At 36.5% G+C, this 23,074-nt stretch overlaps 1 protein-coding gene across 2 annotated transcripts; it reads right to left on the bottom strand.

The window, feature by feature from the left end:
* Positions 1-8: 8 nt before the first annotated feature.
* Positions 9-20,528, bottom strand: aco1 (aconitase 1, soluble). 2 transcript variants are annotated; one of them, XM_007255187.4, is made up of 22 exons: positions 19,456-19,554; positions 18,488-18,523; positions 14,916-15,091; positions 13,046-13,214; positions 11,817-11,954; positions 10,964-11,033; positions 10,695-10,878; positions 10,360-10,499; positions 9,241-9,412; positions 9,043-9,143; positions 8,189-8,305; positions 7,751-7,910; positions 7,521-7,656; positions 6,574-6,658; positions 5,871-6,027; positions 5,453-5,577; positions 5,248-5,352; positions 4,420-4,562; positions 4,146-4,293; positions 3,166-3,288; positions 2,639-2,824; positions 9-1,888 (listed from the first exon to the last, which is right to left on the bottom strand). In XM_007255187.4, exons 3-22 carry the CDS (start codon positions 15,010-15,012, stop codon positions 1,772-1,774), a joined length of 2,673 nt encoding a protein of 890 aa, XP_007255249.3. In that variant the 5' UTR covers positions 15,013-15,091; positions 18,488-18,523; positions 19,456-19,554; the 3' UTR covers positions 9-1,771. The 2 variants fall into 2 exon arrangements, with proteins under 2 accessions (XP_007255249.3, XP_049338441.1); XM_049482484.1 differs by lacking the exons at positions 18,488-18,523; positions 19,456-19,554 and adding an exon at positions 20,435-20,528.
* Between the last annotated feature and the right edge of the window lie 2,546 nt (positions 20,529-23,074).

Consider the following 23,074-nt stretch of genomic DNA (forward strand, 5'->3'; position numbering starts at 1 on the left):
TACCCAGATTTTCTTTTCAGTTCCTCCAGTTCCATTTATTAAATTCTCCTTCAACACATTTAGCTCTAGTTAAACTTTCTCTAAAGCACACCAGTCCACAAAAAGCTCTCATCATCATCATCCAGGGAGATTGTTTTTTTTGAGTACAGTTAGTCAATACATAGAAAACTATTAATTTAAATGAAGTTCAATTAACTTCCACTTTGTATGAATGTTATTACAATATCCAAATTATACTAAAAGTGTCAATGGGCCCAGATGTAGATGTTCATTTGATTTTATTAATCAAACACTTTATTTGACTAAAACATTATTTGACTAGTGACAAACAGTTTACAAATTGAATGCATTATGAGAAGAGCTTTACATTGGACATCAACATCATATGTGTGTGTAAGTTTATCCACAGAAAGATTTGGTATCTCAAAAAAGCATCTAAAAATCATTAATTTATATCTTGATATCAGTCATTTGCAAATAACTGACAACTTCCAAACATGATTCCCTTGTTTTCCCATTAACATTCACCATGGTTAATCGAGATATGATTTTGACTTTGATATTAATATAATTGTATAGTATTGGTAAATGGCTTATTTACTCAGTATCTCAGTTCCATGTTACTCCAAAAGTTTACTTAACTTACAGAAAGAAAAGCAGCTACTGTACAGGAATGGCTCAAAATATTTTGACTATCAACAACAGAAATGATGGAAAAGTGCATATTTATGGTCTGGAATGATATTGCCTAAGTGCATGTCTAAAGAGAACAACATATACAGTTTGTCATAGGCACTTTCATTGATCTAAATATTACAGTCACAGAGTATTTGATTTCATTTACAGCACGCAGTACACTGATTTACCCATAACAAATGAACATTTCAGTCTTAACGGTCAGCCAATGGTAAGTGATCAGTAAACGATCAGTTGCCTTTACTTGTATAATATTACTTAACTAGCTAAAAATACTAAAAATGATCAACAGGAAGTAAAGACTAGACCCAGTAAGTACCAAAACTTCATTCTTTCCATAGTTACTTTGGATGGAAAAAAGCAAATATTTCCACACCAGTAAGATTTTGTCACATTTGTTACAAACATGTTTAACCTTTAAGTGATGAATTTGCCAAGCAAAATAAGTTATTACAGTAATTATAAACACATTATTTTAAAGCTAAATTAATGCATGAGACACTGGAGTAGAGAAGATGAAAGCTAAATGTTTGGCAACACTGAAGCTACAATGCTGGTAGATGGGAGCACACCTTGATCTGTCGCTCTGTTAATAAAATCTAATGATTCTTTTCTTTGTGTCCAGTGTAGTGCCCAAGTAACCACATTAAGCTCTTTGGATTAGGGGCCCTGCTCAAAAACACTAAAGCTACAGTCTTTTGGCTCTAGTCAGTCAGACACAGTGCTGCAAGAGTCTAATTGTGTTACTACAGGATTCATCCAATGACTAGCCTAACCATCACCATCACCTCCACTACACCTGAATCACAAAAACATGCCTTACAGTATTTAGTGTATCTGTGATATGAATTACTTAAGCATTTCAGACTTTGATTTTTAACAATCGTTTAGACTGAGTTCAGACTAACAAAAAACTGACCAAACAATACTATATGTAAACCGGCAAAAAAATCAGTTTGCTTTTCCAAAAGAAAACAAAAAAGAAAAAACTGAGGTGAAAAACAAGAATCAGTCTGTGGACGAGGAATACTCTCTTTCAGCCTGCCAACTGCACAGGAAGGGAATGAGGTGTACTTTAGTTGTCGGTCATCTTGTGAATCATGTAATTGAGGATCCCACCATGATGAAAGTAAGTGAGCTCCACGTCGGTGTCAAAACGCATTCTCGCCTGGAATGTCTTTCCTGTGTCCAACTGAGGAGAAAGAAAACAGATTACAGGTTACATGTTGGCACTAACCACTATAAATTTTAAACTCATAGCATTTTAGGAGAACAATGAAGGTCCTGTTAAAGTAACAAAAAACTAAATCAAAACATTCTAAACAATACCATTGGAAAACCAACTGAAGAACAACCATATAAACTGAACTGCAAACAAAAAGGACATTGTTTATTTAAAATATATCGCCACCTTCATGCAAAACCCCTACATAGCCTATTTGGCAACTTTACAATAAAAATAATAAACCTTAACTTTTAATAACATTAGTTATTTTAGTTATTTTCTTTAAGTAAAGAACAATGCCTGATACTATAGATTATATAAAGATACAGGTTTTTGGGGTGTTTTTTGGCCACAGCAACAATATCATCTTTGTTCCATACAAATCAGGCAACTGATCAGACTGCTTTTATTTTTAAAAAATTAAAGGTGATTTTTTTTTCTTGTTGATCTGGAAGCTATGTGGATCCACATGCTAGTTCTCTAAAAAAATGTAGTCATGCTATGAAGAAGCATAAGAAAAGATGAAAAACGCATAAGATAAATTTGTGTTAAATATTAGTATTAACATGATTGGAGGATATAAACTGAATATAAATCGGTCACAATTGACAAACAAAAAGAATAAAGAACAAATTTCACCTTTACTGTGAAAAACACAATCGGTAATACAGATGTTTATGTTAATTTAAAAATAGCTTGAATAAATTCTAAATCTACCTTAATATCAACAATCATCCTGGGTGTGAGCTGTGGAGGAATGGCCACAGTATAGCGCTCTCTGCCTGTAAGCCCCAGACTATCAGCCGTTTCTCCATTAAGATACTCCAGAGGAATGACTCCCATACCCACCAGGTTGCTGCGGTGGATACGCTCATAACTCTCAGCCAGCACAGCTTTGATGCCCTGAGAGGAGATGAAATAATAAGAAATATGAAAACTGTTTTTCCTGCTCATGACTGAAAATAACAGACATCACTGTAAAACCTAGGGATATCACTCAAACTCCTATTTTTAAAACATTATAGGTAAAGTTATAAGATAAATTGTCAGTAATTAGTCATTACTGTTACTGTTCAATTAAGCCAATATTTATTAAAAATAAAAAATAAGAGATATACTTGGTTATAACTGCATATAAATTACATATTTTATTACATATTCTTATTAATCTATGTTTTTGCCAAAAAATGATTTGTGAAATTTTAGGTATTAAGTATTAATTCAATATACTAAGTGCATCTTACCAGAAGGAATGGTCCTTTAGCTGCCCAGTCTCTGGAGCTGCCTGAGCCATACTCTTTACCAGCCAGCACCAGCAGAGGGTGTCCTGCCTGTTGGTACTTCTCTGCAGCATCATATACATCCATCTATTGGAAAGAAACATGTTTGACAGCCAGTCTTAGTTTAAAACAGTTCAGACACAATTTACCCTGAGAACTAAAAATAATAAAAAAGATAAAAAAAAACAGAATTTGTCCTGTCTTGTGTTTGGAAGTTTGTTTCCAGAATCTGATAAGAATTTAAGCCTCCCCAACCAACCCTTAAGGGTGGCGAATAGTCTGTCTAACATTGGGGAAAAAAAACAAAAAAAAAAAGAGAACTGTTTAAAAAGACTAAAACCAGCTTTTACAGGCACAGTTGTGTTACTCTGGTTGCATGTCTGAAGACTTGGATACACTACACTGCTTTCAAAGTCAGAGAACATTACAAACATGCTGGTCATATTACACTACACAACTTTATTGTTGATTATAGAATCTGAACAAATGTAAAGCACATATTACAAGACTGGGCATGAAACACTACATAACCAGATTTCTGACCACACATACCACCATAAATGGGATTTATTTTACCTAGGAGCTTGCTGAAATTGTTGTTTGTGCTGATATTTGTAAATAAATAAATAAACTTTTAAAAACTTTGGGTTGGAAGCCGTGGTCAGCATGATCTCCACACATTACATACAGAGCTGGAGGTAAGTAAGCAAAACACTTTGTGACTCCAGTTGCTACAATATGGCTAACATTGTATAATGGAATGGAAAATTTGTATAAAATTTGAATACTTATTAAGGGCCATTTTTACTGGCTGCTGGTTGAGTCAGTTAAGACTCAAGTTGGTGAAGAGTTAACACTATCAGATTCCAAACCTGCCAACCGTAAAAATCTTCTGGTTTTATAGTTGTTATTTCCTTTTAGTAATTACAGTCACACTCTCTTACCATCTCTCCTGTGGGCAGGTAGATGGTGGAGGGCGCTTGCTTGTTGAGGAACTTGTTCAAGAGGCGAATGTTGGCGAATGTGCCACGGGCCATGATGGCATCATTGCCTCGGCGAGAGCCATAGGAGTTAAACTCTCGAGGTGTCAGTCTAGGGAGAAAAGAATCACATACAGATATTACATTTAATACCTAAATAGTGAAAGCTGAATCTTTTGTAGAACAACTGGAGAAATCTAAAATAATAAAGTTCTGTTTCTGTGTTAAAATGCCTCACCCACGGCTGGTGAGGTAGCGAGCAGCAGGACTGTTGCGGGCAATGTTTCCAGCAGGAGAGATGTGGTCTGTGGTCACAGAATCTCCCAAATTAAGCAGCACATATGCATCCACAATAGACTTGGGCTGCTGGAGCTCTTTGGTCTGAAACATAGAAATACATACAAGTGAGAAAAGCTTTAAAAACCTCTAGTGTACTGTAATGCAAGTACAACACTATTTAAATGCCCATTAAGGATCATTTTTTTCTTCAGGATACATCATTAGCTATTACGAAAATGCTTATGCTTATGCTCCGAATCAGCCCACCTCAATTCCCACAGTCCCATTTCCACACATCAGGTTACCAGGTATAGAACACAAGAGCACATTTTGCTGCAGCCATGGAAATGGGTGACCTGGCTATTTTTCTACTAAACAGGTAATGACTGAGCTTCAGTGTGGTTTGTTTACCATAGCTAGGCAACTTATTACCATGGAGCTATGAATAAAGGAACTAAAGCTAAAGCAGTCAAGTGTGTATCAACCTAACAGTGTTATATAAAATCCAGTACCATATAAAATAATGTGCAAACAATAAAAGCATTACAAACACTGGTTTCACTGATCAGCTTATAGAGTGCAACTCATCATCGCTTGCCAATGCGTGAAAATCTGGCAACTCACGTGAGCTTCATATAGGGGAAAAAGCGAGTGGGTCAGACAGCTCTCGCTCTCATTGGACATTGTGCTGCTGTAGCCATTTCACTTGCTTGTTCTCATTTCGTACTGATTGTTGCTTTAACAGACTTCTCCTATTGAGATAGAAAATCACAGGGCATTATGTTACCAATCCATCGAAGAACGGTGGAGACTTGATGTAGGTGGACTTGACATCCCAGGTATAGAGCTTGTCAGAGGGAGCATTAAGAGAGTTCCAACGGTCATTCACTTTCTAGAAGAAAAGTGCAAAAAATGAAAATAATTAATCACTACTAAGACTTAATTTAAAGATTTAAATCTTAACCTGTATTTCCATAATCTATTTCACAAACCTCAACTTTCTCATAGACCTCTTTGAACATAGCAGGGATGACAAACTCTCTCTCCACAGCCTGGATCTCCTCTCGGGTAGGCCAGATGTCCCTCAAATAAACCTCCTTTCCGTTTGCGCTCACCGCTGCACCAACACAACAGTAATGTTACTCAGTGCTAGCAAATTCTGGAAAATCTAATGGCCTTTCAATTTCCACATTATTTATTACATAACATAAACCAATTAGGGTTTGGAATCATTTAATGAAATTTAAAATGTGAAAAGAACAGGATGTACCTTGGTGGCGAGTCAGTAACACGTTCACATTGAGTTGGCAATGTGAATAATTTTGTTCTTATCGTTTGTATTTTATGTATGTATTTTTATTATCTTAAAACCTCACACTGTAGGTTTGATGACCTGGCGAGCTCACTTACCAATGGGTTCCTTTTCGAAGTCGATCTTCACTGTTCCTGCAATAGCATAGGCAATGACCAGAGGAGGAGAGGCCAAGTAGTTGGCGCGAGTGTTCGGGTGAACACGACCCTCAAAATTCCTGTTGCCAGACAGAACTCCTGCTGCTACCAGATCTCCCTGAGAATACACAGTTTCAGCATGTAAAAACAAAACCTACACAAAAGAAACCCAACAGTACCAGAGGAGTTTAATATTAACCTAAATAACTTCAGAAATCTGGACATTAGCATATAGTTTGGGGATGCCCAAAATTAAGCTCATATTTACATATTACAAAAAATATTGGACTTAGAAATGAACTCGAGATTTGATATTTTATTTTCAGGAGGGATCAGTCCTCAAGCAATAGGATCAAATACATATATCTGGAATATTCTTTTGATTGCAAGCAAAAAAAGTCATAGCAAAGAGATGTTGTATACCTGAACTCACAGTAATGGAAGAATGGGTGAATATAGTCAATAAAATATACGTAATGGAAAAAATTACATTTGCTATTAGACTGCAGATAAGTCAAGTATGTTTTTTATGATAAAAAACTATTATTGTGATAATTGTGAAATCAGAAGTAATAGAAAAACTATATTATGAATGTCGATTCTTGGAAGTACACACTGGAAAAATAAAGCATAACAATAAATAAATAAATAAATAAATATTTACCTTAGTAATGGCCTCCACAACTGGATCTGGAAGAGGCCCACTGTTCCCTATGCAGGTCATGCAGCCATAACCAACCACCTCAAAACTAGTAGGAGACAGAGTATAAAAAGAAAATCACTTAAATTACTCAAACGCAACCAGTAATTATGCAAATCATTACATTAGTATTTCTCTTAGTGTTTGTCATATTCTTTGTTTGAGTTTCTTTGATTCATTATTGTAATTGCACTAAGACCCTATGCAAATGTATTCAGATACATGTTTTAAAAAATGACAATTTTAGTCCCTTAGTTTTTTTTTTCTTCTTCTTCAAAATTACCATCTTAAGAAACGAAAACAAATACATATATTGCTTCATAAAGAGGGACATCAACACAACATAAAAAATAATACCCAGATGTGTTCAAATTGCACAATACTCCCCATGTAATGTACTATGCAAATCACAAAATTACAGATTCTAAAACGCATTATGTATATATTGGAATTAGTATTTACAGTTATACATGTCAAAATCTGCAATCTAGTCATATCTGCTTGTAGCTTTATGATGTAGTTTTATGATCTATGTAGCCCAGAATACAGAAAGAAAGGAGGCATCACAAATTCTCCCAGAATCAGAAATGCGTAAGGTTTGTAAAACATTTTCATGTTGGCAAGAGGCCAAAATACAGACAAATACATGCCATCCTAAAAGCATCCTGATTTGTGTGGACGGGGCGAGAGTCTACATTATCATGTATGGTTAAATTCTAAAGAGTTTACATGCTGGCAGGTTTCTTAAAGTTTCTAATTGTATCTCAGACACAATCAACTCATGAGTAACCAACCCCTGATGCTCTAAAATAATTACTATGCAAGCAGTGGTGTTATACAATCCTTTCATTTCTTACTACATTTTACAAGAAAACAAAACAAAAAAACAATTAGCACTAACTATATCATACCCTAGTTTCACAAGGTAGTCCATCACCCCACTCTCTTTCAGATAATAAGTGACCACTCCACTGCCGGGAGACAGGCTGGTCTTAATATAAGGCTTTACACTCAAGCCATGCTCGATGGCCTTTTTAGCCAGCAGACCTGAGAAAAAAAACAAGATAAAAACTAATTACAAAAAGTCCTAATAGACACCCTAATGGTTACACAGTCAAAACTTTGGCTTGGATATCCGTACCTGCACCTAGCATGACTGAGGGGTTGCTGGTGTTGGTGCAGCTGGTGATGGCAGCGATGACCACAGAGCCGTGAGAAAGAGAGTAATCCACGTCATTATACTGGAATGGCACACTAACATCATGGCGCTCGGGTGGCAGTTGAAACCCCTTAAAACCTTGCTAATATTGATAAAAACAAAAGACAAAACATACATGCATTTACACTGTGTATATTTATATAAATACATAGACATCAGTGGTTTTAATGGTGGGACTGATATGTGTGTGGTGTGGTGCATTAATGAGCAACTTTTGTATCTGTTGAACTGAGATGTTTAAATGCTAAGAATAATTAAATAGGTTTGCATGCTTAGACCATGCCTAGACAACCTCATTACTCTAAGCTATCAGGAATGTTCTGCCCAGTGGCCTCTGTACTAAAGGTGGGTGTGATGTACCTTGGCTGCTAAGCAAGACTCAAAGTCCTCTTTCATTTCCGAAACAGCCACTCTGTCCTGCGGCCTCTTTGGACCACTGCAGCAAGGGACGACTGTGCAAAGGTCCAGTTCAACAACCTAGGTGGAGAGATGACAGAAAAAGAGTAAAGTGAGGGGGGAAAAAACAAACGATTTAATCATGGCTAATATGGAGTTTAGCTGACTTAATTGTCATTTTAAAATATACAGCTTTTAAAGTTAATTTATAGATAGATAGATAGATAGATAGATAGATAGAGATAGATAGATATAGATAGAGATAGATAGATAGATAGAGATAGAGATAGAGAGAGATAGATAGATAGATATATAGATAGATAGATACATAGATAGATAGATAGATAGATAGATAGATCTCGCAAAGTATATCTCACATTTAACTATGTGTCATGCAATGTGGACAGGCGCAGCTGTGATTGGTCCTTCGGGCCTCAAGTCCCCTCTCAGACATTTCTGCCTTCGCACATTAAACTGCAGTGTGATGCAGAGCCACTGATACGCGCACGCAGTATAAAGTATAAATACCCTCTGCTGCATATTGCACTCTCGCTGAATACGCGTAGGCTACGATATAGGTTCAGCGCAGAAGTATAAATTGAAAGAAAAGTTCCAGTTCCAGAGGTCCTTTACAAAGCCAAAGTATTACATGAACTATGGCAATATGTAAACTGCAGAAAGTGGCTCAGTAAGATCACTGCGAGAGAAGATCAAACACTTGTCACATGTGCCTGTTTTTCACTTATACACCCTTTCTCTGTGCTGTTAGACACCAGTAAGGAATATCCCTGGTGTGTGAGAGCTTAAAGGTACAATACCTTTGTGAAATCTGGATCTTGAGTCTCATTGCTGTAGTCTCTGTACATGCCCACTGCTTTCAGATACTGAGAAATGTAACTGAGCTTCTCAACATCTCGGCCTTGGAAAGATACACACACAGATTTGACTTTAGTTAAACACTTCCGGGGGAAATGCTTCAAAACAAGTATTGGGGTTTCAGATGATTTAAAACCTACCTGTTTGTTCAAGATACTGGATACTGATGTGGTCTACAGGGAAGAAGGCAGCTGTGGCTCCATACTCCGGACACATGTTGGCAATGGTGGCGCGGTCAGCAATGGAAAGCTGGGCTACACCTGGGCCGTAAAATTCCACAAACTTTCCCACCACACCAACCTGACGCAAGTGCTGCACAGATACGTTAACAGGGGAGAAACCTGGTTAGTTTGTGATTAAAGAGGAGTTATTTTTGTAATACTATTAATAGTAATAGTACAGGTTGTTTTTAGTACATGTGTTTTCAGCGGTACCAGATGATATCCGATTTCCGTTTTACATCATGCATGTAATCAGTAGGTATCTAATCAAGGGCTGGCTTAAGGCAATCGGGTACATTTTGAGGAACTTACATTGCCATAACACCTTTACCAGAAAAATAAAACGCACTAGTGTTTGTAAAAGTAATATCTTGTGCAAAAGACATACAGTTCTGGAAACAAATAAGAGACCACTTTTGTTTCTGATTCAGTTTCTCAGATTTTGCTATTTATAGGTATATGTCTGAGTAAAATGAACATTGTTGTTTTATTCTATAAACTACAAACAACATTTCTCTCAAATTCCAAATAAAAATATTGTCATTTAGAGCATTTATTTGCAGAAAATGAGAAATGGCTGAAATAACAAAAAGACGCAAAGCTTTCAGACCTCAAATCATGCAAAGAAAACAAGTTCATATTCATACAGTTTTAAGAGTTTAGAAATCAATATTTGCTGGAATGATCCTGGTTTTTATTTACAGTTTTTATGCATCTTGGCATGTTCTCCTCCAACAGTCTTACACACTGTTTTGAATAACTTTATGCCACTCCTGGTGCAAACATTGTAGCAGTTCAGCTTGGTTTGATACATTTTGCCCATCTATCTTTCTCTTGATTACATTCCAGATTAGTTTTCAATTTGATAAAATCAAAGAAACTCATAATTTTTATTTCCAGAGCTGTATTTTCACCTAACTGTATCCAAATGCAGAAAATGTGTTTCATTTACACATTGAAACCCATTAAACGCATGTTAAAGCAACATTTAAACAGGCCCAAAATCTACATTGAAGAATATTTAAGATTACACGTTACCTTGGTGACAGTGAGGACAATGTCAGTAGAAGTGATGAATTTGTTCGGCGTGCCCTTAAGTCTGTAACCGATGACCTCTGGAAGCACCATGCTGATAGGCTGCCCAAGCATAACTGCCTCTGCTTCAATACCTCCCACACCTGCGCACAGAGATTGAGCAGATAATATTATTAAAACCTCTAGTAAGTATGCCACAGAAAATAGTTTTCGGTGAGAAACAGTATCAGCTACATGTCTGATTTTAATATATTCAATTTTTTTTATATTTTAATACATTTCGTAAACAATCAACGTTGGTTGCCATAATGTCCCTCCACAAGTTAAGAAACACTCACCCCAACCCAGCACTCCAAGGCCATTGATCATGGTGGTGTGAGAATCAGTTCCCACCAGGCTGTCTGGATAGTAGTGTCCATCCTGCTGAAACACTACCCTGGCCAGATACTCAAGGTTGACTTGATGCACTATTCCTGATCCTGGTGGAATTATGCGCATATTCTGGAATGCTTTAGAACCCCACTGAGGACAAGAAAGCCAAGATTAATACTAATGGTTGAAATTCATAGTTAAGAAATTTTATGTTTAACAAAATTTGAGAGACTACCTTTAAAAACTCAAACCGCTCCTTGTTTCTTTCAAATTCAAGTTCTTGATTTTTTTGAAGGCTGTCAGACCTGAAATGCATAGAAAATATATACATTTCCTGTGTATTGGCCTTGTAAATGTTTTGTAATTATTCTAAACAAATACATACAAAGTAAAATGGTAGGTGTTAACTGTTACACACATAGTGAGTGTCACATACAGAGAAACCTTTCAAACATAGCAGAAAAACAGAAAATGGCATTTTACTGTGCATAGATATTGTTAAAAAAAAATACAACTATGATCGTATACTGCAAGACTGCTGTTTCTTCATTTCAATTTAAAAAGGTTAGATACACCCACACTCAGCAGAGTACACTCTGCCTGATTCTTAGGAAAAATGTAAATGTCTACAAAGTAAATACACAATACCATCAATTTCATGACAAATTAACTAATAGAAGTTCACATTGGATTTCCAATGAAAACGTTTTTTTTATCCTCTATAAACTGTTGTTTTGGATATAGAACACCAAGACCAAGTTTTTCAAATTTCAGTAAGTGCCACAGTGTACATGTGGTCAAAGGTAACTGCTAGGGGGGAGGGGAAATGGCCACTTGCTAACATATGAGTATAAAGTTCATCATCTAAGAGCAGTGCGACCTGTAGCTGAACTTGAATTCAAACATACTACTATTTATACATATTCAGACATATCCAATACCTACAATAAAAAGGCCAAAATAAAGCAAAATTTAGATAAATAAAAGCAAGTTTAGCACTTAAAAGGTTTATTCTACTACTGAAATGTAAAAATGTAAGAGTATTAATATTTTGCTTTTTTTTTTTTATTAAAATGATGAGAACATACTTCCTGTTGAAGTCTACTTGAATGGAATGGTCGATGACGAGGTCAGCAGGGCACACAGGATTGATCTTCTCTGGATCTCCGCCCAATTTCTTTACAGCATCACGCATAGCAGCAAAATCCACCACTGCAGGGACACCGCTGTTCATAGTAAAAATGGTAAAAATTGAAAAAAATACAAACAAAAAAATGTTTATTATAAACAGGCAGAATACACAACTTCACAGAAGTAGAAAACTAGCATTCTGTATTGAAAACATCTAGCAGCTGTTTTGTCTCTGTAGTCTAACTTTGCGTTCCCACTGGCAGGCTTGATGCCCCAAGTTTGTCTGTTTGTCTGGGTGTGTATAGGTGTGGCAGGTTAGCACAGAGGCTAATCTAGCAAGCTACCTATCGAACCATCCGCCACTTTCATTCACACTTAATTTTTTCCAAATTGTCCCTGTATTTGAGCTTAATAGGCATCAAATAAAACAGGGAAAGAAGAAACAGATGTCACAAGCCTCTCTGTCATGTTCAGAAACATTGCTAGGAATATATAAAAGTTTTGTATGAATCAATCGTTCACAGAACAGAAAGTGGGGACCTGTGATTGTCTCTGTGATTGGTCTGAAGAATTTATTTGGCCAATCAGTGCAGAATGTTGCTTGACCAAGTCATAATCCATTTGGATAACGTTCAGATAAAATCTCACCATCCTATAGTAAATGAATGGATGCTTGTTGCTTGCTTGCGCAGGGTAGAATGCAAAGTGTCTCCATAAAGGCATGTAATGAAAAAAGGAGACTCTCACTTATACGAAACAAGTTGCAGGCAAAGTACAGTATAAAACTGTTTGCATAAAGGATTTTTTAATAGCTTTATACAGACGAGACTAAACCATAGACTGGAAGAAAAAAAGGCAGTAAAAGAAGCAAGAAGTAACACAAAATGGTATTTGCTAAATATGTATTTGCTAAATATTCATTTATTAAATAACATTATGCCAAGCATATATTTGAGAGGGTAAAAACAATGACAGAAATACTCATAAAGAACTTGGAATTGCTAAGGATGCTTGCGGTACACATAAAACATTGTTAGGGTTAAGGATTGGATAGCTCACTACTGGCTTATGTAATACATGTACTGAAACAGTCAACAAATTACAAAAATATACAGCATACAGAATGAGGGAAAAAGTGCTACAAATTCAGGGTAATCATGAAATGCTAAGCAGTTATTAAACCTACGTAAAGTCCTGCAGAATGACACGGGCTGGTCGGAAAGGCACCTCCACAGTCTGAGTCTGTGTCTGCTTCCAATTCAGGATACTCTCTACATCCTCCTTCTTCACCAGGAACTCATCACAGTTTCTCACAGCGGACTCCAGCAACACACGGATGGAGAAAGGTAGGCGCTCTGTTTATTAGAAAAAGGACTTGATTAGGGCCATGTTCTACAATCCTGGTCCTGGCACGCCCTGTCCAGCACATTTTAAAGGATTCTCTGCTTTAACACACAAACTGCATCCCTAAAAAGACTTGCTAATGAGCTGATTAGTGGGCTGGGCGAAGGGAAAGCCATAACATTGCAGGGCAGAGGGGCACAAAGGCCAGGATTGAAGAACCCTTGACTAGTGTGTATCTGACGTGTATTCCAAATCAGAAAACTGGGCCCAAATCATAAAACTAATGAAAGTTATTTTTAAGACACTACAGTCTTACACAAGCAACATAAGTTCTACTAAATACTGTAGAACGGAACAGGCACCAATAGATAGACTGCGATATAGAGCCAGACCCACATGATGTCCTATCTGGACCTAGACCTATGACCAATAACCTTTAGAAAATTATTTGATTTTCACAGTGTTTACTTTAACTGGTGTAAATTTTCTGGCCTTTACAGTACAGGTTTAGCAGCACTGGAAACTCACAGACCAATCCCATGCACTGTAAATACCACACATAATGCTACTCAGTCAATCAGATGAACGCATCAAAATAAGTGCTGCATCTCGAGCGAGTGACAGACATACAGGAAAGAGATGAAAAACAGTAGTCTAAGAAAAAAAGCTAATCAGAGGAAAGTTAATCATAATGGCTTGATCTAAAAAGAGAAATGTAGAGTTTTAATCAATAACAGACTGAGAATCTTTATTTTTCCTAGAGGCAGATCTAAACCAAAATGTCTTGGACGTTCTGTAACTGTGGCAATAATTACATCAATAATGTGAGGCACCACAACAAGACAAGAATTATTGAGCACTTTATTATTAACAGGCATATATGTTTTTAATTTGACAAATATGTGTTGAAATATATAAAGCTCTGAAAAAAAATAAAGAGACCACCACCAAATTAAAAAAACTCTGGAATATAATCAAGCAGAAGATGGATAATCACAAGGCAATAATACCAAGCTGAACTGCTTGAATGTTTGCACCAGGAGTGGCATAAATTATCCAAAAGCAGTGTGTAAGACTGGTGGAGGAAAACATGCCAAAAAGCATAAAAACTATGATTAAAAAACAGGGTTATTCCACCAAACATTGATTTCTGAACTTTTAAATCTTTATGAATATAACCTTGTTTACTTTGCATTATTTGAGGTCTAAAAGCTCTGCATCAGGTTTGTCATTTCATTTTTCATTTTCTGCAAATAAATGCTCTAAACGACAAAGTTGGGGAAAATGTTGTTCGTAGTTTATAGAATAAAACAACAATGATAATTTTACTTAAACATTTATCTATAAATAGCTAAATCAGACAAGCTGATTCAGAAATTGGATATACTGAATCTATCTATCTATCTACCTATCTATATATATATATACACATATATATAAAAATATTTGTTGACTACATAATATTTCTATACCAAATAAAAGTGCATTTGAATTTGAACAGCAGATTATGTAAATTCCCTTTTTGATTCTCCTTTATCTTTTTATTAATTCTAAAATAATGATGATGTAGTGTATGTGTAGGTGTTACCAAATTCAAGGTAAAGCTTGAGACACTTTTTATGTTGTAAGTCCTTCGTCAGATTGTTTAATGCAATTTAGTTTTTTACTATTCATTAAACTACTAAAAAAAGCAAAATATGTAAATATCTTACCATATCTGGGGTCTCCAAGCTTTGTGAGATTGAAGAACTTATGTTCTGGCTTCTTGGGGTCCAGAGGCTCAATGATATGTGCGTAAGGGTTACTCATCTCTAAAGACACTCTTCAAGTTATCCGATGAATAAAAAATAGTGTCTCAGAACAGACACTCAGAAATGGGGCTTCCAACCTAAAAGACAAGAGAAAGAAAACAAGATTTCCAAATGTTAATTAATAAAACCAAACATAAAACTCACATCTACAATTATGCAGCGAATATGATGTTGCTATCTAAAATACCCGTCCAAATTTCCCAACCCGGCACAGACACCTCTGTCTGCAAATGACAATTTTAGCTTCTTTTTTGCCCCTATTTATCATGAAAGCCTTGATTTCCTGCCAAAAACCCAGGGGTTGGTACGTGACAACCAGGATTACACCATCTGAGATAGCACAGGCCACCATCATTGAGTTTAAAAAAGGAACGAAAAAAAAAAAGAGAGACAGACACAGAGAGGCGTCAAGTTTATCCACTCACATTAGTTTATGTAGAGGGCAGGCTACGTGAAAAATCTGAAGTTTAAATCAGAACCTTCAAATCTGGCCAAACCCAAGATGTTAAATTATGATCATACAGCTAAGCTCATATAAACTAAAAAGAACAGCGACTGATACTAAATCCTGGTATTTGGGTTTATATGGGAATTAAAAACCTTAGCTGTCAGCCATAGATAAGAGCTGAGTATTGAGAAAGTCTGCATGGAGTTTAGTCAGTTACAGAAGAGGTTATTGAATCTCAGCTGATGGGTCACACGATGGAGCCAGAGGCTCTGTGGCATAACAATTATAGATAACATCAGGGTTTTTAATGCTTATTTTGAACCCATTTCCTGGTTCATATTAAATTCAAATCAGACATATAGCTGGCATGTAACCTCAAGTTTGTTCTGAACTGTAAACTAACTTAAAGATGTTGTAAAAGATGAATTATACATGAAATACAAAAGGTCTAGATGTATCCTTTATTTCTCAACACAGTTTCATCAGGGCTATACTGCCTGGTGCCAGATTGTGAAGTAAAAAGTCACTGGTGTAATTCTGGTTCAGGTTTTCAAGAGACTATTAAGCACCTGAAATCAGTTAGTTACTTTAATCTCTATAGGAAGCACGTAAATGTTACTGCACACATGCCCACTGTACTGTGCAACAAAGTGCTACAGATTTTCTTTAAAAGGGGGCCCAGTTTGAGCAATGTCTAGTAAACCAGTTAAGCAGGGAAATCAACTTCATCCTGCAGAACAAGCTAGAAAACAGCAAATCAAGAAAGGACCTTCCAACATCTGATCATACTCAAAAATGAGGCTAATTTTCATTTAATTGGAAAGCCTTTTTAAAAACTGAGGGTTATGTGAGGACAAGGACAAGATTCATCTCCAATAAAGTCACATAGTAACATACTGTACATTGCACAACATTACGCTACAATACTCCCTTCACTCCCCATTTAGGGAGTTTGACACTGGGATAGGCAAGCACCAGTCTTAACATGGTAAGACTGCTAAGGGAAAAGAGATCCACTACAGTACATCACATATTAATGTAAAAAAGGCAGAAAGTGGATACATTTTCTTTGTATTGCTACCACACTCAGTTAGGAGTCTTTCATAATAATGCTAAATTACAAACATATTAATAAATATAACTTTAAGAGAGTTGCTCCGGGCAGTAAACCCGGGGCGAAGAGTGGGTTGTTTGGAGGTTAGTATAGCCAGCTAGCTATCTATCCTGCCGTTCTTCTTTCCCCGCCCTCTTCCGGCTCGTGGAGATATGCGGTCTGTCACGGACCCTGGAGATATCAGCCAACAGCGTTCGCTGAGGGAGGGGCCCCTGACTCTGCCCCCAAACTTTCAAAACCACCCCTTTCAAAACTCGAGCGCAAAAAGCTCAGTCGAGCACAAACTGCAGCTAATAGCAGGTAATTGACACAGTGAGCGAGGGGAAAAAAAGCACCCGAGAGGAGAAAAATGAAGCTCGAGAGCAACATTTTCTTCAGCACACACACAATTCACTTTTTTTGCTCGCTAGTTTCACATTTGGGCTCACGAGAAGTTCATTTACACACGCAAAATGTTAAAATACACTGGTTAATTATTTTCACCTGGTATTTTTGCGCCCTTGGCATTTGACATTGATGTGACGCCATAGGAAACCCTTGCTGTGTGTGGACAATCATAATCCTAATAACAAATCCAGTTGGAAACCCTGCTACGAGTGGAAGCAAATGGCACCACAGGATGTCCTGCACATATCGCTGAGCTGTCAGTGAACCTCGTTAATTACCAATAGGGCTGACCGATTGTCATATGAGATGGCTACCAAGACCATAACAACAGCAGTTGGGACACTCCACAACAAAGGTGGGATAGAAGCGCTCACAATGAGGCCACCATACACCAATTTGAGTTCTGCAGAATCCCAAACAGAACATCAATTTGTCGCGAACAATTATTTGGTTAACAAAGGCTATGGTGGTTTATAGATGGCAGCATAGTTCTTTAAAACAATCATACTGCTTCTCTCAGTTTTATGATGCTCCTCCTCTCAAAGTCTGTCAACTCAACAAAGTGTCTTTAAGAGTGTTTTAGAGGCAAGTCCATCAGTCAACAATCTTTCACCAAGGGGTAGTCCAAAATTAATGTCTGGTCGTTTTTAAATAGGGAGGCAAGGTAATGTTTTATTATTATTATGCCCCTTTTTGTGGAAAGACTATTAATTCAATTCCTTGCAATTTCTTCAATCTGCCAGAAATGTAATTGACATTTATGTTTTGGAGCAAATCGGGTGAATTTTAGCTTTTGGTAACTAAGTGCATATGGCATGCTGTCAATGGGAGTCTGCAGCACACTTACATTTTCTAAAACCATTTCCATAGCTAGTATATCTGAAATCAAAATTTTTACTAGTAATTACATTACAGTGATATATAATGTTTTGGATTAAAAAAAAAAAAGAAAATGTCGAATAATACAATGTAATATGGTAAAACACTTGTGGATGACATGACACCAATCAATAAAGGCACTGAGTTTGCACAGCTTGTGCTTTTTTAGGTTTTAAAAAAATAGCTTGTAAATAATGTAGTTACTACTTGCTAGCTGGTTAGCTTAGCTTCCTACAAGTGGACTCTGAACGAGCACTCCACCTCATCCACCTGCTCAGGTTCACTTATACACCAAACAAATTCAATGAAACTCAAATAATGAATGACAGAGGGCAATATACCTTCTCTATCTTTACAGCCTAAACTACAGCAAACTAGTGGGAAAAGTTGCCGAGTTAACCTAGTTAACCATCTATCCAATAAGCTAGATAGCTAGGTTTAATTCAGGGGTTACTTCAGTAGCTAGTTAGCCAAATAGTTAGATTAGCTATCCTTAGCTAGCTTAGTTAGTTTACATGCTAACATTAGCTCATCCTACAAAACATTAGCCACCGCTAGCTAAATAACCTAGCTAACACTCAGATATTCAGTTAGTAACACAGTTACTCAGTAAATACAACAATAATAATGATGATGATACTCGACCTGCTGCTGCTTTAGTTAACTCTGCTATACTGGAGACTCAGGCTGCGTCCAGAAACCCCAAAAGTGTCTCCTTTTTCCTACCGATCCTCCTCCTCTCCTCCGTGACCCGGAAACTGATTTCGTGACGCCATCTTGCCGCCTGTCCGAATACCGTAGGAGACGAAAGAAGCCGCTTAAAATCCACCTGTAGTAGGCTTCCAACGGAGGTTACATCAGTGTATCCTACTCCGGAAGACTTTTAAGGATTTTCCAATGACATCACTGCATCCACGCCCACAGAGCACGCGAAAATGGGGAAGGCAACGCCCAAATATACGTCATAAACATATTAATTAACTAGGTTCCTTATCTAATTAAACAGCCAGTAAAGCAGTAATATAATTTATAGTTTAGATAAACTGTATGCTCAGTAAAACTATATTTATGACCCTATGTGTATCATGTTATACATATAAAAACATATATTATTTATAATATATATATATATATATATATATATATATATATATATATATATATATATATATATATATATATATATATATATATCATTTTAATTAATTAATTTATTTACTTATTTATTTTAACTTAGGGACTGATGAGGAACTGAATCCCTCATAAGGCTGAGGTCAGACAGGGCTACCAGAGTCACTGGCCAGAGATGCGGCCAAAAATGCGGCTGGGAGTAAACAGGATTTTATTGGAATATCTGAATTTTTAGCTGTGTGTGATAGTAATGTTCTGAAACGTGCTGATAGTGAGCGTTGTGATTGGCTCAGTTCAACGGTTTTCAACATCCTATCTAAAAGGGATCAGCTGTCCCATTTCCCCAATTACAGCTCCTTCCCTCCATTCCTCCTCCTCCTCCTCTCCTCTCCTCGATTCCTCCACCTTCTTCCGGGGTAGGAGAGGAGGAGTAGGAAAGGAGGAGTAGGAGAGGAGGAGTAGCAAAAGTTTCTGGACGCAGCCTCAGCCTCGACCTCTCCCCCACTCACTGTCAGTCTCTCGGTTAACGTTAACGATACTACAGCTAGCCGGGGTGTTCCGTCGAGTTTTGCTACCCACCGATAGTGCTTCCTAAAAGCACTGCGCATGCGCTGACCTACAGTTTGTATTTATTTCTCGTGTTTTTATTTTGTAATATTTCTATTTTTGTGCTTTAAACAAGCTGGACTCGCTGTCATTGGACAAACGTGTAAATGTAAATGAATTATAATAAATACAATAGTTATTATTTACAAAAAAATACAAAAGCAGTTTGTATGAATCTCTTATCATGATACAGTGATTTATGATATCCAAATATACTATCTACATCTACTGGGACTTCTACTGGGAACAGGCTGCAATATGGTACCTATTTTGTATTTTTACAGTAAAGATACACTAGTGTAGCACGGTTTGACAAGGTAGCACAACTTTTGAGATTTACAAACCTTGTCAAACTATGCTACCCCAGTGTGTATTCAAAGGTAAAATATAAAATATTAGAACATGCACGCAAATTAAGTCTCGGTATGATATTTGAATAGCCTTATCGCTGTATCAGGATAAAGTTATATACATAGTAATTAGAAAGCGTTTTTATCGTTATTTATTCTATTTTTCAGTTATAACACTCAAGCAAACGATGGCAGTAAGTCCAAATTGTACAATGCACCCGGGGAAAAAACGAAATTATCAGGAAAAACACAAGAAAACAGTAAAAATTAAAGTTTAACGCATGCGCAGAGGCGCTAAGTAGCACAAACCGATGGGTAACACAACTCGGCAGAACACCGGTCGGTCACAGCTAACATTAGCTAGCGTTTAACAGACTACCTTACGCAATAACGAGAGTTTAAATACGTTGTATAACCTTAGGCAGCTTTACCATCTACAGCACGGTTTCCTCAAACTTCACACAAACAGCACAGCGCTTATTTTAAACAGGACCAGCTCAGTTACCTGCTCAGCTCCCAAACCCTGAAGTTCTGCTCTGATACCCAGCTAAAGAGCCAGGCGAGCAGCGGCGCTGCTGTTTACCGTAATCCACAGGTACAATACAACACAGAGAAAACACGCAACTCATAAAATAGCATTTATAACATTTCTATCCCTGTCAGCCTTCATAAATACAGAATTATATTACTAATGTACAGCACTGACTGTTTATATATGTCCCTGCACGCTTGTTTCACCAACAAAACAAGTAACCCCTTGCTAAATAAGTCTTTATACCACATTTAATACGGTAATGATTCAGCTGTTTATTAAAAAAACATAGGGGTTTAACAGGGGTCATTATGACAGAGGTTAACAGCTAGCTAATTATTTTCATGCATACCTGACGCTGTTTTTTTCTTTTTCCCCACATTATTAATGCATTTTATAACAGTTTAAAATTAATAAACGCAGTAAAGTAAACTCCTAATTGTATTGCTCAAATAAAACTCCACTCCCTGGGGTGGGTTTCAAGGAACCAATGAACAAAGGTGAGCTATTGCATAACCTGATCTCACTGGTCTGCCTGCCTGCAGCTGGTGTACTTTTAGGAACAGGCTGTGTCCCAAACCACGTAACACTAGAATATACATTTTACAGCCATGTACCCGAGTTAAAATATTACTCCAGTAAAAAAAACGTAGCGTCTCCCCTTGGCTCTCCACTATAGCAAAAGTACAAAATTATTTGTCTTAAAAAAAAACGTAGCTAAATACTAAGTCTGTGTCTGAAACACAAGAAATACAAACTTAAACAGGCTGTGTCCTAAATCACAAGCCACTAGAATACCCCTTGTAAAGCCATGTACCTGAGTCAAATTGGATATTTCTAAAATATTACTCCAGTAACAAAAAAAACGTAGAAGGCATTCCTTTACGTCTTCACTTGAGCAAAAGTACAAAATTATTTGCCTTGAAAAAATTAAATACTAAGTCTGTGTCTGAAACACAAGAAATGCTAACTTGAACAGTCTGTGTCCTAAACCACAGGCCCCGAGCATACTCCTTGTACAGCCATGTATGTACCTGTGTTAAATTAGATATTTCTAAAATATTACCCCAGTAAAAGGAGAACAACCCCATTTAGATCTCCACTAGAGCAAAAGTACAAAATTATTTGCCTTCAAATAAATAGTAAATAGTTAGTCTGTGCCTGAAACACAAGGCAGTTTATTAATAAAATAAAAAAATCACTATCTGAAACAATACGGAGCAATACATCCTAAAGTTGCCAAGGTATGGACAGTTCAATGCTAGATATGCTAGTTCAATGCTGGGTGCCTTCCTGCCTCAGACCCATGCTAAAAAACTAGTTCAAGAGCAGCTGGTCATCCAGAGAAAACCCTGTGCTGATCAGGAGCTAGCCTACCAGCATAGGGTATGTGTTGTCTGAAAGACTAGCTGGACTTGGATTTTTTAAGCAGGGCAGCATTTGGTACATTTCAGACACAGAGTAAAATTACCATAAAATAGTCTGGTTTAAATATCCTATTGTATTTATTTTATTTAAACCAAGTCAAATAATTTTAGGTGAAAAGTCTCCTGTGTCAATCTTGGTTTACTCATCTTTTACAGAATGCCATTAATTTGACACTGAAGTCTATCAAACTCATTATAAACTAAACACTGAATACACCAATTGTCTATAAAAAAAATGCAAACATGCAAAGTTTCAGTTTAAGTTTAATTGCAACTTAGATTCAAGTTTTTTTTTTATGTTGCTTTAAATACAGGTGTACAAAAAGGGTTTTCTTTTCTATATTTAACAATTTATTCCATTATATATGTACTCTTACACACATTTTGCACTGTAATACTGATATTAAATTGTATGCTTGCCAAAAGGGTTCCAGCAGGTAAAAACAAGTTAAAAAGTGTATACTGTAACCTGTTTGATGTGCTTGCTTTCTGTTTTTTTTTTTTTTTTTTTTAGATTTCGAATAATGTAGTGGAGTAAGAAAAAAATGTAAGATATTTATAAAGAGTAGAGATATTTGTCTTTGAAATGTAGTGAAGTTGTAATAAAAACACTAAAATATAAATACCTAAGTAAAGATGAGAAAAAAAAAACTGCACAGTAACCTTCAGTACAATAAAGTAACAAAATGCAATTACTTAATTACTGCCAAACTACTATGATTATTATTACTACTGCTGCTACTACTACTACTACTCCTACTACTGCTGCTACTACTACAGATATTAATAAGAATGGATGCACAGCTTTAGTGTACTATTCTGACCTTGTTTTGAACCTCGTTACAGAATAATTTTAATATGTAATATAATTGGTGCAGAACCATCCGTCCATATACTGATATACACAGAAAACAGTGTTTTGACATTGCTGAAAATATAGGCGTTTTTCTAGTGGGCAAAATATGAACTGTGTTTTAATGTGTTTATAATGTTTATCCTTTGTTTTATTTTATTTTTTTAAGAAAATTAAGTGGTTCCATAATCAATTATTTAACCAACATTTATAGTGCATCAACCAAGGCTTTACTGTAAATGCCCTGTATAATAAAAAAAATGATGAAATACATGATGATGTAGTAGCATGTAAACAGGTTTTTAAGCTTCCCAGTCCACCCATTCAGTTTCC

Source organism: Astyanax mexicanus, chromosome 8 (genome assembly GCF_023375975.1).
Source record: "Astyanax mexicanus isolate ESR-SI-001 chromosome 8, AstMex3_surface, whole genome shotgun sequence".
NCBI lineage: Eukaryota > Metazoa > Chordata > Actinopteri > Characiformes > Acestrorhamphidae > Astyanax > Astyanax mexicanus.

Coding starts and splice junctions, on each gene's coding strand:
- aco1 (XM_049482484.1), bottom strand. CDS start 15,012: ATGAGTAACCCTTACGCACATATCATTGAGCCTCTGGACCCCAAGAAG. Junction 9,413..10,359: donor TTGTCCTCACTGTCACCAAG/GTAACGTGTAAT, acceptor GTATCTGTGCAG/CACTTGCGTCAGGTTGGTGT. Junction 4,294..4,419: donor CGCTACCTCACCAGCCGTGG/GTGAGGCATTTT, acceptor TTTTCTCCCTAG/ACTGACACCTCGAGAGTTTA.